The 17,754-nt window shown below is 39.5% G+C and overlaps 2 protein-coding genes across 2 annotated transcripts in view; both read left to right on the top strand.

Annotated features, from left to right (window-relative positions):
• Positions 1-11: 11 nt before the first annotated feature.
• Positions 12-6,601, top strand: eif3k (eukaryotic translation initiation factor 3, subunit K). Its single transcript, XM_057839333.1, has 8 exons — positions 12-202; positions 1,496-1,594; positions 1,662-1,782; positions 2,881-2,958; positions 3,038-3,104; positions 5,751-5,828; positions 6,258-6,383; positions 6,452-6,601. The coding sequence occupies exons 1-8, from the start codon at positions 141-143 to the stop codon at positions 6,481-6,483; spliced, it is 663 nt and encodes a 220-aa protein (XP_057695316.1). The 5' UTR covers positions 12-140; the 3' UTR covers positions 6,484-6,601.
• A 4,541-nt stretch (positions 6,602-11,142) lies between these two features.
• Positions 11,143-17,754, top strand: part of zgc:85932 (uncharacterized protein LOC405875 homolog) — a 70,867-nt gene continuing 64,255 nt past the window's right edge. Inside the window, exons 1-2 of the mRNA XM_057839717.1 lie at positions 11,143-11,523; positions 17,341-17,410. Coding sequence (XP_057695700.1) covers positions 11,236-11,523; positions 17,341-17,410 — 358 coding nt within the window. The 5' untranslated portion in view covers positions 11,143-11,235. The remainder of the gene's footprint in view (positions 11,524-17,340; positions 17,411-17,754) is intronic.

Genomic DNA, 17,754 nt, shown 5'->3' with positions numbered 1-17,754 from the left:
TTCTCTGGCAACTCTTTTCCGGTCCGTCGCTCATTCCTTTCCGACTCTCTTGTCATTCCATTGGTACCTATTTTCCATCCACGTGTAGGGATTCAGTCAGTTACCGTTCTTCCTGCGCTTCCCTCGTTACAAAGACAACAATGTCGTCTTCTTTTGAGCAAATGAAGGCGAACGTGGGAAAACTCCTGCGTGGAATCGACCGGTACGAAAGTTTGCTCCTGTTGTATGAATGTAACGGCCTCCTAATGGGGAAAAAAGTGGCTTGGAAAGAATGCAGAAATGTCTAAATTTGTTGTGACTGTAGTAATATTTGCTGTTATTTGTTTCGTATTACTCTTAAAGAGGATTTTGTAACAATATTATCGTTGCAATTGATGTGTAGGTTGGACTCCCCATCTGTTAGCACGGAGTTGTTGTGCTAGTTGCCACTTTCCGTTTAGACTTTAATCAACATTTAAGTCAGGTAAATAACATGTCAGATATTAGTGTGTCATGTAATACACACACATACACACCCCCACACACCCACCCACGTATATATGGCAGAAAACACAGACAAGACCGAAAAAGCAGTTTCTGCACTTGTACTCCTCTTTAAAAGAAACTGCTGCGTTTTAAGCCAAAACAACCGTTGTGTTTGACAGAACAATATATGTTACCATAGCAGATTCATGGCGCATTAAGCCCCTGAACTATTTTTAATTAGTCCGTTTTACCCCGGAAACCCCCGTTTACAGACGTCGCGCAACCGCCTTTGTTTCAACCCAGCCAAAAAACGAAGGTAATTAATTATAGTTATCGTTCAAATTGTCATTTTTTTGCTTAGAATTATTAATATATGTCTAATATTTCGTTTTAAAAAAAAGACGTTAAAAAATTATTCACTCGCATATTTTAAACTTTTAAACAAATTACGTCACAATGAAAAAAAATGGTGTCTGTAAATAAGTCACGGATATCTACCTCAGAACTATCGCTGAATTGTATTTTTTTTTGTTACTGTCACATTTTCTACAATATGTTAGATGATAAATAATCGATCCCAAAAAAGAAAAATTGGGGGGGGGGGGGGATTAAATGGGTAAATATATGAAAAAGAACATCTCGACCACTCTTTGATGTCTGCGATTTCCGCATCGCGACCCTTGTTATATTACCATGTTTCACCCATAAAATCCCCCCAAAATCCAGCTGTGGCCATTCATAGCTGTATCTTGACACTCAGTGATACGTGCTACGTGGAGTTTTTGGATCGAAACAAGCACGCGATAATACCTCGTTGACGTCATGGCGTCTGTAATTCTGCTCTTGCGTGCTCTCGCTTCCAGATAGGGTTTTGCTGTTTATCCCAGTCCAGGAGGCTGGGATAAACGTCCTCATCTAGGAGCAATATAAACTCTACCCCGCTCATCGCTCAGGGCCATGCCCTGAAGAAGTAACCACTTTGTACCTGCTAAAGATATCTAATTCATTCCACTGTCCCACCAAACATCAGCTACAACCCTGAAAACTTGTCGACGCTGGAGCGCTATGTGGAGACGCAAGCCAGAGAAAACGCGTACGACCTGGAGGCTAATTTGGCCGTGCTCAAACTGTGAGTCCCATAACTTCAAATGTCACATTTGGTGTCGTCATCACTAACACGTTGACATTACTGCCAGGTATCAGTTCAACCCGGCTTACTTCCAGACCAATGTGACATCCCAGATTCTGCTTAAGGCACTGACCAACTTGCCTCATACGGACTTCACGCTTTGCAAGTGCATGATCGACCAGACACATGTATCCTCTATGTGCGAGTCACTGTTTCATTTGACAATCACTTTTATGAGCATTATTGGAGAAAATTTTGTTGGTTGGATGGTTAAGACACTCACACAGGGTGTGACAATTAGGGCTGTTCCTGACCAAATTGGTACCCTAGGCCAGTGTTTTTCAACCAGTGTGCCACGGCACACAGATCGTCAGGTGTGCCGCGAGAAGTTATCCAATATCGCTTTATTTATTTATTTATTTATTTTTTACGTCGTCAGGCGGAGTTTGTAACAGTCACCTCCTTAAATGGTGTTCCTCGCGACATCCACCACGAAGTGGCGTTGCTGTATTTACATTGAATATGTTCTTCTTTTTCTGTTGCTGCTTACTTTTATATTGGAGTTCTGCGAACGCGAGTGTGCGAACCGCTGAGCTCCCAAGTGACGAGTGGTCAAGGTGGATTTAATACATTTTTTTTTAATAAATGTGCATAAGTGGAAGCTTCTCCCCTTTTTGTTACTTTTATGCACGCATCCTACTTACCACGCGTTACAAGTTGCATTAGGTGCAAATGTGTGCAAATGAAAATGTGGACCCCAGCACGTCTACTATACATCATTTCATTATGTATGAAATGATTAACTCATTATTATATCATTTCACATGTTATTTTGGTGTTTTGGAGTGACACTGATGGTTTGGTAAACTTGTTAGCATATTCTTTAAGCTATAGTTATATGAATAACTCTTAATAGCTATGTTACGTTAACATACGGCCACGTTCGCATTTTGTTGTTCATGCATCATGTAACATTATCATACTGTACACTTATTCAGCATGCTGTTCTCTTGTATTTTCATTTTAAATTGCCAAGTTTCAATATGGCAAATGTGTTCTATGTGTTGGATTTTATCAAGTAAATTTCCCCTAAAAATGTGACTTATACTCCAGTGCGACTTATATCTGTTTTTTCCTCTTCGTTGGGCTTTTTATGGCTGATGCGACTTATACTCAGGTGCAACTTATAGTCCGAAAAATACGGTACATAAAATCTGTCTCTACGAATTTAGTAGGATTTCCTACAACATTTGGGTTGAGGGGCTCTTTCCTTGACAACAGTGTAGCAGCAAGAGGACGGCCCTATCAAGCAGATCCTCTACTTAGGAAACCTGCTGGAGACATGTCACTTCCAGAGCTTCTGGGTAACATACTCATGAACAAACATGTTAAATCTCAATTTCGCACAGTTATCTGACTGAGGCTCTTTTATTCTTCACACAGACGAGTCTTGAGGAGAATCGCGAGCTCATCGATGGAATTGCTGGGTTTGAAGATTCGGTCCGCAAGTGTGAGTTTCTACTATCGATAATTGATTCAAAAAGTGAACACAACATTTAAACACATACAATTAGAAGTCAACTGATAAAGGATTTTCAAAGGCCGATGTTGATACCGATAAAAAAAAAACAAACAAAAAACAGCTGATTGCTGATATCTAAAGCCGATATTTAAGACCAGTGTAATTTTTTGAAGCACGTTAATCATGAAAAGAAACACTTATTATGTAAACTAGGGATGTGCGCGACTAGTCATTCACATGTTTAACCGACTACTCATAATTAAACGTTTCGTATTTTACTAGTCGATTAAACGCAGGTTCATGTATCTTGAGCCCCTTTCAGACATACTGTATGCTGAACTCCAGTTAAATTCCTTAATTTAAACGAGTAGCCCTTATGTCTGAAAGCAATTTACCACAGCCAATATATCGATTGACCTTTATATGACAGATAATCAGCCAAACAGTGAACATAACAGCTAACCTATTACGGTGTAACAGCTAAATAGCGATAGCCGATCTTGAAAAATAGTCCATATATCGGCACAGTCTGGATGTAAAATAAAACTAGTCTCCATTTTTTTCTTAAAAAACATAATTTTAATATTTTAAAAACTTGGTCATTTTAAAGTTGTGATAATTCAAGTCTGAAAAAAATGGTAAATTAACGTGAAAAATCTACTAAAATGATGTTACATTCACCACCAAAAAAATGTTTTGTTGTCAATTAAAGCAATGATTCAAATAGTTATTTCATAAGAATAAAGTCTTTAACAAAAGTGTATTTATGACACAAAATTGGAATATATACAATGGGGCAAATAAGTATTTAGTCAACCACCAATTGTGCAAGATCTCCTACTTGAAAAGATTAGAGAGGCCTGTAATTGTCAACATGGGTAAACGTCAACCATGAGAGACAGAATGTGGGAAAAAAACCCAGAATATCACAGTTTGATTTTTAAAGAATTTATTTCCAAATTAGAGTGGAAAATAAGTATTTGGTCACCTATAAACAAGCTAGATTTCTGGCTGTCAAAGAGGTCTAACTTCTTCTAACGAGATCTCACGAGGCTCCACTCGTTACCTGTATTAATGGCACCTGTTTTAACTCATTATCGGTATAAAAGACACCTGTCCACCTGTCAGTCACACTCCAAACTCCACTATGGCCAAGACCAAAGAGCTGTCAAAGGACACCAGAGACAAAATTGTAGATCTGCACCAGGCTGGAAAGACTGAATCTGCAATTAAAAAAAGTAAAAAGCTTGGTGTAAAGAAATCAACTGTGGGAGCAATTATTAGAAAATGGAAAACATACAAGACCACTGATAATCTCCCTCGATCTGGGGCTCCATGCAAGATCTCACCCCGTGGCGTCAAAATGATAACAAGAACAGTGAGCAAAAATCCCAGAACCACACGGGGGGACCTCGTGAATGACGTACAGAGAGCTGGGACCACACTAACAAAGGCTACTATCAGTAACACAATGTGCCGCCAGGGACTCAAATCCTGCACTGCCAGACGTGTCCCCCTGCTGAAGAAAGTACACGTCTGCAGTCTGCTAGAGAGCATTTGGATGATCCAGAAAAGGACTGGGAGAATGTGTTGTGGTCAGGTGAAACCAACATAGGACTTTTTGTTTGGAGGAGAATGAATACTGAATTGCATCCGAAGAACACCATACCCACTGTGAAGCATGGGGTTGGAAACATCATGCTTTGGTGTTGTTTTTCTGCAAAGAGACCAGGGCGACTGTGTAAAGAAAAGAATGAATGGGGCCATGTATCGAGAGATTTTGGGTGAAAATCTCCTTCCATCAGCAAGGGCATTGAAGATGAGACTTGGCTGGGTCTTTCAGCATGACAATGATCCCAAACACACAGCCAGGGCAACAAAGGAGTGGCTTCGTAAGAAGCATTTCAAGGTCCTGGAGTGGCCTAGCCAGTCTCCAGGTCTCAACCCATTAGAAAATCTGTGGAGGGAGTTGAAAGTCCGTGTTGCCCAACGACAGCCCCAAAACATCACTGCTGTAGAGGAGATCTGCATGGAGGAATGGGCCAACAGTGTGTGAAAAGCTTGTGAAGAGTTCCAGAAAACGTTTGGCCTCCGTTATTGCCAACAAAGGGTACATAACAAAGTATTGAGATGAACTTTTGGTATTGACCAAATACTTGTTTTCCACCATGATATGCAAATAAATTATTTAAAAATCAAACAATGTGATTTTCCTTTTTTTTTCGTTGAGGTTTACCCATGTTGACAATTACAGGCTTCTCTAATATTTTCAAGTGGGAGAACTTGCTGAATTAGTGGTTGACTAAATACTTATTTACCCCACTGTAATGAAAATGTTCTCCCTTAAGAGTCAAACAAAGTTGTAAACCCCCCCCCCCCCCCCCCCATAAAAAAAAAAACCAGAAAAAATAACACTGGAATGATCCCTAAATTTACAGGAAAAAAAGTTTGTGAATTTGTTTAAAAAAAAAAAAAAATCAAACCTGAATACAACAACAACAACAAAAAGACATTTAATTTCATTTTACAAGGCAAAAAAAAATCATAATTGTGATTCAATTATCTTGGTAGGCAATAAAAAAAGTGACATTTTAAGCTGATGGTCCAAGTGAAGTGTATCTGTTCGCTGTGCAGTTATTTGCCATGTGGTGGGCATCACCTACCAGACCATAGAGCGCCGCCTGTTGGCTGAAATGCTGGGAGACCCTCTGGGTAAGTAAAAATGGGACACACTTGACTCACAAGTTCCCCAGTTCCTTTTTATGATTATTTTTAGAGTTTCAGGCTCTAAGCCTGTTAAGTCGAGGCTCATGTTTTGGTTGGGAATAGATACACAATTGTTTTTTATTTGTTCCTCCGTTATTTATGGACTTATCACAAATAAATTTCGTAAGTATATTCTAGGTTTGTATACGCATTGATCCTCGGACCACGATGTTCAATTTTTTTTGTATCATGACTAATTAATTTCGGACTTTTTGTTGCCCGTATGTTAGGGGTTAGCCAGTAGAGGGCATGTGCGCACTTTTTTCATAGCCTTCAACCTGTAGAAGCACATTAGGGCTTGTTTTTTCAGCCGGACCGGATGAGGGAATCTTACGATTCACTTTACTGTATGTGCATGTGTGTTGTGCATTGCAGACATGCAGGTGAAAGTGTGGATGAACAAGTACAACTGGACAGAGACAGAAGACGGGCAGGTCTTTGTCTTCAACCAGGAGGAGAGCGTCAAGCCCAAGAACATTGTGGAGAAGATCGACTTTGAGAGTCAGTACAACAATGAGATTTCAGCCATTTTGTTGACTAAACAGTGTCATTTTTTTTTTCTTCTACAGGTGTGTCTAGCATCATGGCCACCTCCCAGTGACGCACGCACACAAAAACTCAAGATGGTCACACACATACACACATTTTTACAACAAAATAAAAATAAATTATCGTTTCCAGTTTGATTTGTCCTTTTGAACTCATGATATTAGTGTGATATTACCTAGACCAAGGGTGTCAACCTGGTTCGTAGGCCACATTCATGGCAATTAGATCTCATATGGATGTCTAGCGCCGTCACTCAATGGCACTGAAAGATCATAAGCCAGGGCAAATCCTCCCCGTTTAATTGAATAGGACATCATTGGGAGGCAATGAGTTAATTTTGTGTCACTTCCTTGTAATTTTAGGGTACTTACAGGTCACTTCCTGTAAATTTTGGACCATTTCTTAATTATTTTTGGGCTGCTTCCTCTTCAGTGGTTGCTTCCTGTTGATTTGGGGGGGCATTTCCCGGCTAATTCCTGTTGATTTTGTGTCACTTCTGTTGGTTTTGGGGATTTTGGGGGGGGGGGGGTCACTTCCTAGTCAACTCATTGACGGAACCATTTTGACTGGCAGGGAGTGAATGAACAAATGTGACTGCGGGCACAAAACTGAGCCAAATGCAGTAGTGTATGCATTTGATCACACAAATCATATTTCTGGTTTTACTTCGCCAATGACAAACTATAAGCATGTGATTCTCTATGTACAGTATATATGAGCTGCCCGTCAGGCACAATCCTGCAGGCCGTACATTTGACACCCCTGACCTAGACGACCAATTTATTAGAACTGGGAGGGTGGCAGTGAATGTCATTTTTAGTGCTGTTGACAGCAATTTAACTGCAAGCGGTCATTTGCTGATGAGTTTATTTTCAAGATTTGAAAATTTTTTGCAATGTTACAGAAGTACTTTTGGTGTACTAAACAAAATTGTGCTTTAAAAAAACAACAACAGTAGAATTTCATTAAACTGACGAGGCTTAATGTTATGTTTAGGTTTCTTTGCATCAGAGTATGCATGTGAAATATACACTCACCAGCCACTTTATTAGGTACACCATGCTAGTAACGGGTTGAACCCCCTTTTGCCTTCAGAACTGCCTCAATTCTTCGTGGCATAGATTCAACAAGGTGCTGGAAGCATTCCTCAGAGAGTTTGGTCCATATTGACATGATGGCATCACACAGTTGGTGCAGATTTGTCGGCTGCTCATCCATGATGTGAATCTCCCGTTCCACCACATCCCAAAGATGCTCTATTGGATTGAGATCTGGTGACTGTGGAGGCCATTTGAGTACAGTGAACTTTAAGAAACCAGTCTGAGATGATTCCAGCTTCATGACATGGCGCATTATCCTGCTGAAAGTAGCCATCAGAAGTTGGGTACATTGTGGTCATAAAGGGATGGACATGGTCAGCAACAATACTCAGGTAGGCTGTGGCGTTCCAACAATGCTCAATTGGTACCAAGGGGCCCAAAGAGTGCCAAGAAAATATTCCCCACACCATTACACCACCACCAGCAGCCTGAACCGTTGATACAAGGTAGGATGGATCTATGCTTTCATGTTATTGACGCCAAATTCTGACCCTACCATCCGAATGTCACAGCAGAAATCGAGACTCATTAGACCAGGCAACGTTTTTCCAATCTTCTATTGTCCAATTTCGATGCGCTTTTGCAAGTTGTAGCCTCAGTTTCCTGTTCTTAGCTGAAAGGAGTGGCACCTGGCGTGGTCTTCTGCTGCTGTAGCCCATCTGCCTCAAAGTTTGACGTACTGTGCATTCAGAGATGCTCTTCTGCCTACCTTGGTTGTAACGGGTGGTTATTTGAGTCACTGTTGCCTTTCTATCAGCTCGAACCAGTCTGGCCATTCTCCTCTGACCTCTGGCATCAACAAGGCATTTCTGCCCACAGAACTGCCGTCACTGGATACTTTTTCTTTTTCGGACCATTCTCTGTAAACTCTAGAGATGGTTGTGCGAGAAAATCCCAGTAGATCAGTTTCTGAAATACTCAGACCAGCCCTTCTGGCACCAACAAACATGCCACGTTCAAAGTCACTCAAATCACCTTTCTTTTTTCTTAGACCATGTCTTCATGCCTAAATGCACCGAGTTGCCGCCATGTGATTGGCTGATTAGAAATTAAGTGTTAACGAGCAGTTGGACAGGTGTACCTAATAAAGTGGCCGGTGAGTGTATGTATATGTATATATATTAGGAGTGGGAACCTCTTGGTACCTCACGATAAGATACGGTTTGCGATACAAAGCTCACGATAACGATGACCTGACGATACAACGATTATCGATACAGTGGTCAGGAAATCCTTCTAGGATTTTCTACAAACAACTAATAAACAGAAAAACAAGTTTCTAAGACGTCTATGGCCGTCAGTGGCAGCCAATGCCAGGCAATGAGGTCATTTTGGGCCATTTAGCGTCATTTACCTGTTTTCAGTTACTTCCTGTTGATTTTGGGGTATTTTATGGGTCACTTCCTGTTCATTTTGTGGTACAGAACAGGAAGTGCCCTGGGAAACACCCAAATGAATAGGCAGTGACTCAAATTCAACAGGAAATGACCTGGAAATGCCCTAAAATGAACAGCAAGTGACCTATAAATGCCCTGAAAATCTGTGAATGCTCTGGTTTCGAATGAACGAACGTTCCCAGTCTAAATGGATTGGGTTTCGAGCACCGTCAAGGCAGCCTTAAAGTTAACCGAGACAATATTATGGTGGAAGATTTTGGTAGCACCTTGTTGGTTCCTTTTTTTTTTTTAAGACATTGACACCTTTTTAAAATGATATCTCGATTCTTGCAGGAGCATATTGATAACCTTTTGGGATACAAAGTATCACGATTAAAGATGTCCCGATCGATCGGACATACCATTTTTTAATATATATACTGTATATTTTTTAATTAAATCGTTTTCTAATTGTATTTAACGTTACAGACAAAATGTCTTACACTCATCCAGAGTCTTTAGTTTTGGCTTAAAGTAGGGCTATCAAATTTATGGCGTTCGCGGCGGTAATTAATTTTTTTTCAATTAATCACGTTAAAATATTACACACAATTAACACATTCGCTGCACGACCCACTCACGCATTGTCGCATTCAGTCTATAATGGTGCGATTTACTTATAAATAGAGCTGAAAGGCAGCGTAAAATGAGCAGAGTGAAGTTTGGCAGTCTTTGAAGCCTTAAAATCCCTCTCTCAACAAGTAGAAATATCGTGGAAAAACAATGTGGGGAAGAAAGGTTATGGTTGATCTTTTTTTTTACACCCTATGTTATTTCCCAAAGCAGAGAAGATATATCAATTGGTGCCAATACGCACAGTCATGGTTGCACTTCCCTTCATGCATTTGGGCAGAATAGTTAAATGGCTGCAGTATCATTTACTGAAAGCTCAACAAATACACTAGATGGCAATATTTAGTAACAAATATACAAAGTCACATTTATCCTTTAAGAATTACAAGTCTTTCTATCCGTGGATCCCTCTCACAGAAGGAATGTTAATAATGTAAATGCCATCTTGAGGATTTATTGTCATAATAAACAAATACAGTACTTATGTACTGTATGTTGAATGTATATATTCCTCTGAGTTTTATTCATTTTTTTCTTAATGCATTGCCAAAATGTATATGATCGGGAAAAATTATCGGGAATTATTGGAATTGAATCGGGAGCAAAAAAAAGCAATTGGATCAGGAAATATCGGGATCGGCAGATACTCAAACTAAAACCATTGGGATCAGATCGGTAGCAAAAAAACATGATCGGAACAACCCTAATCACAATATATCTGTAGTATATGGACTACGTGTCCCATGATTGCCCAGGGCTCGCGCAGCCAATGGCATGAGACTTGGATTGAACTAGCGTACCGCATCTAGGCGGCTAGTTTTTGATATCTAATGTGAAGCGCGCAAGTGTTGTTAAGGCATTAAAAAGTTCATATACGCCACAGAAGTCACGTCTGCTCTTCATTTAACATCACCAGCATATGACAATATCACCATTTCGATATTTTGTCACACCCCTAATATATATATATATATATATATATATATATATATATATATATATATATATATATATATATATATATATATATATATATATATATATATATATATATATATATATATATATACACACACTTTTTTTTTGCCCCACAAAACCAACATTTTTTAACATGTTTGGATTCAAACCATGTAATCAACCAAGTTCGCAGGACACAGAGGACGTCCGCTAACCTGTTTTCTTAGTTTGGTCACGTGATGTTTTGTTTAAAGGGGATGGTCATGTGAGGATAAGGCAGGTACAACAATGAACTCGCGTGATGGTGAAGAAGTCAAGACAGTGAATATTTTTACAACAAAGAATTAAAAAAAGAAATACACAATGGAGTCTGAAGAGGGTGGTGAGTCCAAATTTTACCAAAAATAAAACCATGAAGAAAATCTTTAAAGTTTTACAAGAATAAATAGATGTACGACAAAATAAACAATAAAAGGATGAAGACACTTTTAAAAGCCATACCATTAGATCGTTAGGCACCCTAATAAACGGGGACATCATATCTTCATTTCCTGTTTTGCATAAACACTAACGAGTTCATATTTCAAAGTGCCTGCAAGTTTACCTGTGAAGTAACCCGCCCACTCTCAGGTGAGACGTACCTCCATTGAGGGTGTGTTGTTATCTAGTGCACAATACACACAACACTCTAAACAAGTCTCAAGTTAAATTGGACGAGTCTCCTGTGCGGCTGTGCAGATGGAGAAGTCGCCGAGTTTAACCGCCAAGTCCGAGGACTCCTTGCCGTCCCCTTTGCCAACAACACTGGAGGACGACGACTCTGCCTCTGTGTGCTCAGACGAGCTGCTGGGCTCCCAGTCGCGCCGGTGGTTCGCCGAACTGATGGCGGCGGACGAGCTCCAACCGCCTGGCCTCGATGTCAACGGAGAGAGGGTCCCGTTGGGCCGCGACGGGCTCTTTGTCGACTATCATTTCCCTCTCGGAGAACTTGAAATGAAGGCTGGAGTCAAATGGAGGCGACCAAAGGTCAACTATTCACTTTCATTACTAGTCACAGCCAAGCGATGCGTGTACTGGCACGTCTATTACGCTACTGAGGCGCAATCATTTGTCATTTTTCTTTAAATATACGAAAGGAATTTCGACACAAATATTATTTATCTTTTTTAAATCTTTTTTTAAATATATTTTATATTTAGAAAAATACTATCAACAGTAATGTTTATTTGTTTCTTAAAATACACTGAAAAGGCCCAAATCACACCAGTCCATGGTGCGAAAAATGTTGGGGACCTCTGCCATAATTGGAGTTAAAGGGAGTGCCAGCCCCCCCCGGTGGCCGAGAAGTGTCACTGCATGTAATTGACTTTCCTACATATGATTTTATTATGGCTGTCAAAATTATTGCATTAACGGCCGTTAATTAATTTCTTTAATTAACCATGTCAAAATATTTGACGCAATTAACGCACATGCACCGCTCAAACAGATTAAAATGACAGCAAAGTGTCATTTCCACTTGATACTTGTTTTTAGGTGTTTTGTCTCCCTCTGCTGGCGCTTGGGTACGACTGATTTTATGGGTTTCAGCACCATAATTATTATTGACATCCACAATGGCGAGCTACTAGTTTATTTTTTGATTGAAAATTTTTACAATTAAAACGAAAACATTAAGAGGGGTTACTTTTAATATAACATGTCTATAACTTGTACTAACATTTATCTTTTAAGAACTACAAGTCTTTCGATCCATGATCGCTTTAACAGAATGTTAATATTGTTAATGACATCTTGTTGATTTACCAAATACAGTACTTATGTACAGTATGTTGAATGTATGATTCCGTCTTGTGTCTTATCTTTCCATTCCAACAATAATTTACTGAAAAATATGGCATATTTTAGAGATGGTTTGAATTGCGATTAATTAATTTTTAAGCTGTGATTTTTTTCGATTAAAAATTTTAATCGTTTGACAGCCCTAGATTTTATAAATCAAGTTTTCAGGTAAAATATTGTCTATAAAAGTTGTAAAGCATTAAAACAAACAACAACAATGAATGAAATGAACAAAAAAATATATTTTTATAATGGGTCAAAATTATTTTTCGAACAGATCATGTGACTTGCACCTTAGACGGTCATTTGCTTTGCTTAGCCAAAACTACCCGAGGACCGAAGAGACAAGATGGATATACGTAAATTTATCAAACCTAAGCTTTTAAAAGCAACTACTGCTGAGCAAGAACCAAGGATTTAAATTGAGGACCATGAAATGCCAGGGAACACCGCCAAAATGGTGAGTGGAGTTTCAATTTGCCACACTAAAGATGCTAATTGTACAACAGAGCCACCACTGATGTCTTGCTAATGTAGTTAGCCTGTCAAAAATTGTATTCCCGGAAGCGCGCACACAAACATACTAGTTATGAGTTATGTCGACTTAAACAATTCATTGAAGTCAGAAACGAATCACAGTTATACGTATATTTTGGACATCGACGTTTATTAAACTGGAGAAACTCCATACAGGACTTGAATTACAGTAATAACAGTCATAGTCCATCCTACTAGTAAAACAGAAAAACATTGCCTGTTTTTACGTTCAGCGTGTATGTTGCGTCACACGAAAGAAAAAGTTTTATTTTTTTTGATGAATGGGCCATGTTTTGAAACCTCGTAGATAACTACATCACCAAAACATGGAAATCAAGCAAATCAGTGCAGCGCAGTGGCTCTGCCCAGGAGATACATTTTACAGTTTATTTTATTGCTGACACTGCGTTTCTGGGTCACCAACATGTTGTGACCCCCCCACCCCCACCCCCCCGCCCCAAAAATCGAACTCCGCGTATAACTTCTGCTAAGTGACAAGCTTTGGTCATTTACAAAAAACGAAAATATTAGAAATCATTATTTATGAATTAAAAAATATATATATATGTATCACTATTGTATATTTATTTTATATCATTACAATAATTACAATGTTAAAGTGCTTGTGACACGAAAAAGCATGTTTATTTCATAATACACGCGGTATTTTATGCTCCTGAATGATATGGACCGCTTGGATGTGTGTGGAAGCGATCGCTATATTTATTTAGTTTTTTGAATCCCGCGCCAGGAAAATGAGTGACTTCCGGCTTCGGTCTCGCATTGAGGAGGAGGGCGCTGTGACGTGTACGGTAGAAGACGTCCTCTTCACGCTACAGTGTACTGTTGTGTATGAGGACGAAGGATTCAGCTGATTTTGCGGATTAATACTTTTATTTTTTGCATCACGCCAGCCAAACGGCTGCAGAAAAATCATTCTGTATGCGGGAGAGGCGTATGCGCCTTTTTGGAGTTTCAAAAGGTTCCCATTCACCGTGGATATTTACTGTGGGACCATTGGACTTACAAGGAAGTGAGTAAACATCTTGTTTTGTATTATGTCAAATACGAATACAGTGATTACAAAGTAAACACTATAAAATTCCTTTAAATAAAGGACTACTTACGTTTGATCATTGATAGGCATGTAAAAAGCTATCCTCACGCTCATTAGCAGTTAGCACGTTAGCTACACAACAATTCCAGCCACCCTCCTCCAGGGAACGAACTGTAAATTGCTCTCCGCCGGGCGGTTTGCCGATCCGCAAAGAAACTCGACAACCGGGTCGTCATGTCAAATAATCCAGGCTAGTTATGTGTGATTTTCCACTTCGAAGACTTTGAAACATCCCTCGGTTCGGGTTAGCATGTCGGCTAGCTGTCACGCCTTCTGGTCTGTTTACATTCTCCGAAGCCGGGGAAGGGAAATGGCATATGTCCGATTTAGGTGTCATAAAATATCGTTCGGCAGGTGTGACAGTAAAGGTAAAGTCGACTGTTTTGACCATTATGGAGTAATTTTGCCATGTCGTCTTGAATAAATGGATTTTTATTATTTTATATTCCATTTAGCACAAGTTATTTGTCATGACCATGCCATTTATTTAGCAATTGGGGAAAGTACTTGGGTAAAAAGAATATCCTGTAAAAATATTGAAGTAAAGAGACAGAAACAATGACATTTTGCCGCTCTCTTCGTCGCGTTTTCCTCATTGTGAATAGTTCCCCCTCGACGGGCTGACTGGTCCTTCTCAAACCATTTATATAGCTATTGGGGAAAAATACTTGGATAAAAAGAATATCCTGTAAAAATATTGAAGTAAAGAGACAGAAACAATGACATTTTGCCGCTCTCTTCGTCGCGTTTTCCTCATTGTGAATAGTTCCCCCTCGACGGGCTGACTGGTCCTTCTCAAGCCATTTATATAGCTATTGGGGAAAATACTTGGATAAAAAGAATATCCTGTAAAAATATTGGGAGTAGAGAGACTGAAACAATGACATTTTGCAGCTCTCTTCGTCTCGTTTTCCTCGTTCTGAACAATTCCCCCTCAATGGGCTGAATAGTAAAACCGATGAGCCTAGTCTACCGCTGACGTCATCCACCTGTTGGGGACACTAAAGCCCTATAATTGTAGGCGTGGCTAACCGGCAGATTAAAAGACTAATTTCTCGTCATCTGCGCTTTGCTAAATTGTTGTATATGGTCGAATCGTCTCAAAATATGATTCTAATTCACATAATAATGCCATTTAAGACTTTTTTTCTGGTGTCGTATGCTCTTTAAGGAAAGCTTAATTAATGAAATGAAAAGAAATAAAAACAGAAATACACTTTGGTTACGGCCCCACAAGTAACACTGAAGTTGTTGTTTTTTTCATAGTATTCAAATCTTTGCATGCCATTGATGGCGGTAGACGCCCAATTCATTTAAACCGAGAGGCCTTGCTGCGAATGCTCAACCTTCTATTCCAGCGCATCTGATACATCTAAGTATTCAAATCATTGGAAGTTTTTATTATTCAAACTGTAATAATTGTTAATTGAATACAAATTCCCAAGTGATACTTTACAAAAATTTTATGCGTTTACCTTGATAGATCCCTCAAAAAATTTCAATATTCGTAATGTGATTTCTGAAGATGCAAATGACATACAGCCGTGTGAAAAAAATAGGACACCCCATTAAATATTCAGTTCTTTATTAAGAAATGTTCCCATATCAATGTCTGATCTTGTTTTTCTTTACTTCTGAAAAGTAAGTGATTTAATTGCAGTTAAACAACAAAAACTAATGAGTTTGTTTTACACATTAAACCAAATATATTAACAAAAATGCATATTCTAACTGAGGAAAAAGTTAGAACACCCTACCACCTAGTAGCTAGGGTTACCCCCTTTGGCTGAAATAACTTAAGTGAGACGCTTTTTGTAGCCATCTACCAGTCTTTGACATCGATCTGAAAAAGGTTTGCCCCACTTCTCAACGCAGAATACTCTCAACAGTGACTGAAAGTGAAGTGAAGTGAGTGAAAACACCATGGTGAGATCATGGGAGCTGTCTGAGGCCTTCAAGAAGAAGATTGTGGATGCTTATGAGTCTGGCAATGGATTTTAAAAGAATATAAAATCAGCCATTCCACTGTCCGGAAAAAAGTCAACAAGTGGAGGACATTTTAAACGACTGCCAACATGCCCAGGTCTGGCCGTCGAAGCAAGTTCGACCCGAGAGGAGAAAACAAGATGCTAAAAGAAGTCTCCAAAAACCCTAAAATGTCATCACGGGACCTACAGCAGGCTCTTGCTACTATTGATGTAAAAGTGCATGCCTCTACAATCAGAAAGTTTCATGGGAGGTGTGCAGGGAGGAAACCTTTGGTCTCCAAGAAGAACATGAAGGCCAGACTGAAGTTTGCCAGAGTGAATGTAGACAAAGACCAGGACTTCTGGAATAATGGTCTTTGGACAGATTAATCTATAATTGAATTATTTGGACATCAGAAAAGAGGACATGTTTGGCGTAAACCCAATACAGTATACCAGAAACAGAACCTAATACCAACTGTGAAGCATGGAGGTAGAAGTGTCATGGTTTGGGGATGTTTTGCTTCAGCAAGACCTGGCCAGCTCACCATCATAAATCCACCATAAATTCTGTCGTGTATCAGAGGGTGCTTGAGGAACATGTAAGATAATCTGTGAAAAAATTAAAGCTGAAGCGAAACTGGACCCTGCAAAATGATAATGACCCAAAACATGCCCGTAAATCCACCAAGGACTGGCTGAAAAGGTAGAAATGGAGAGTCTTGGAATGGCCGAGTCAAAGCCTAGATCTTAATCCCATTGAGATGCTGTGGGGTGACTTGAAACTGACTGTACATGCAAGAAACCCCTAAAAAATCTCACAGCTGAAAATATTCTGGGTTGAGCTGTGGGGCAAACTTTCTTCAGACTGATGTCAAAGACTGGTAGAATGCTACAAAAAGCGTCTCACTGAATTCATTCCAGCCAAAGGGGGTAACACTAGCTATTAGGTGGTAGGGTGTCAGAACTTTTTCCTCAGAATATGGATTTTTGTTGATATATTTCGTTTAATGAGTAAAACAATGTTAGTTTTTGTAGTCTACCTGCAATTAAATAATTTTCTTTTCCAGGGATAAAGAAGAACAAGATCAGACAATCCAATTAAACTGGAAGGGCTGGCTGTGAATGATCATGTTTCAGTGCCATTGACAGCTGGCAGCTCTCCCACTCCAAATGGATTAGACGTCCATCCCCTTCAGTGACAAACATTGAATTAACTTTCAGTAATTTTTACGATATAGTATCCACCTTTACTACCAGAAAGACTAGTATAGCAAGAACACAACACAACACAAACCTTGAAGAGGTGGGACCTGGTTATAGGCTTCATAGCAGCATACACTTTTTGAAAGTTTCTCTCTACATTTTCCTCTTTGCTAGGAGCTGTGCTCGTCACCTGGGTTCACTGTTGATGGAGCATCACGCCTGGATGTACGCCAAGGAAAGCTCAGTGAGTGGACAAGTCAACAATATCCTTGCCATACAGTCACCAATTAGTCTTGTATGCGTAGTTTAAATTTGGTTCTAAACAGACGTCTTTTGTTTCTCAACCTGTCTTTGAAGGACAGGGCTAAAAAACCCTGAAATAGTTACTTTAGGCCAATTCCCCATGTATATTCGTGCATGGCTTTTTCAAACTTTTTTTGTGGGTCTACTCATTATACACAAACCCATCAAACTTTGTGTTGCTCAGCATAAAATGCTCTTGAGGCTGAATTTTACAAACCTCCAGGAGCTAGGTCAGGGGTAGGCCTGTCGCGATAACAAATTTTGGTGTGCGATAATATATCTCAT

This window comes from Corythoichthys intestinalis, chromosome 6 (assembly GCF_030265065.1).
Source record: "Corythoichthys intestinalis isolate RoL2023-P3 chromosome 6, ASM3026506v1, whole genome shotgun sequence".
NCBI lineage: Eukaryota > Metazoa > Chordata > Actinopteri > Syngnathiformes > Syngnathidae > Corythoichthys > Corythoichthys intestinalis.
The sequence above is the reverse complement of the archived record's forward strand: the minus strand, read 5'-3'. Positions and strand labels throughout refer to the sequence as shown.

Coding starts and splice junctions, on each gene's coding strand:
- eif3k (XM_057839333.1), top strand. CDS start 141: ATGTCGTCTTCTTTTGAGCAAATGAAGGCGAACGTGGGAAAACTCCTG. Junction 5,829..6,257: donor AATGCTGGGAGACCCTCTGG/GTAAGTAAAAAT, acceptor TGTGCATTGCAG/ACATGCAGGTGAAAGTGTGG. Junction 6,384..6,451: donor GGAGAAGATCGACTTTGAGA/GTCAGTACAACA, acceptor TTTCTTCTACAG/GTGTGTCTAGCATCATGGCC.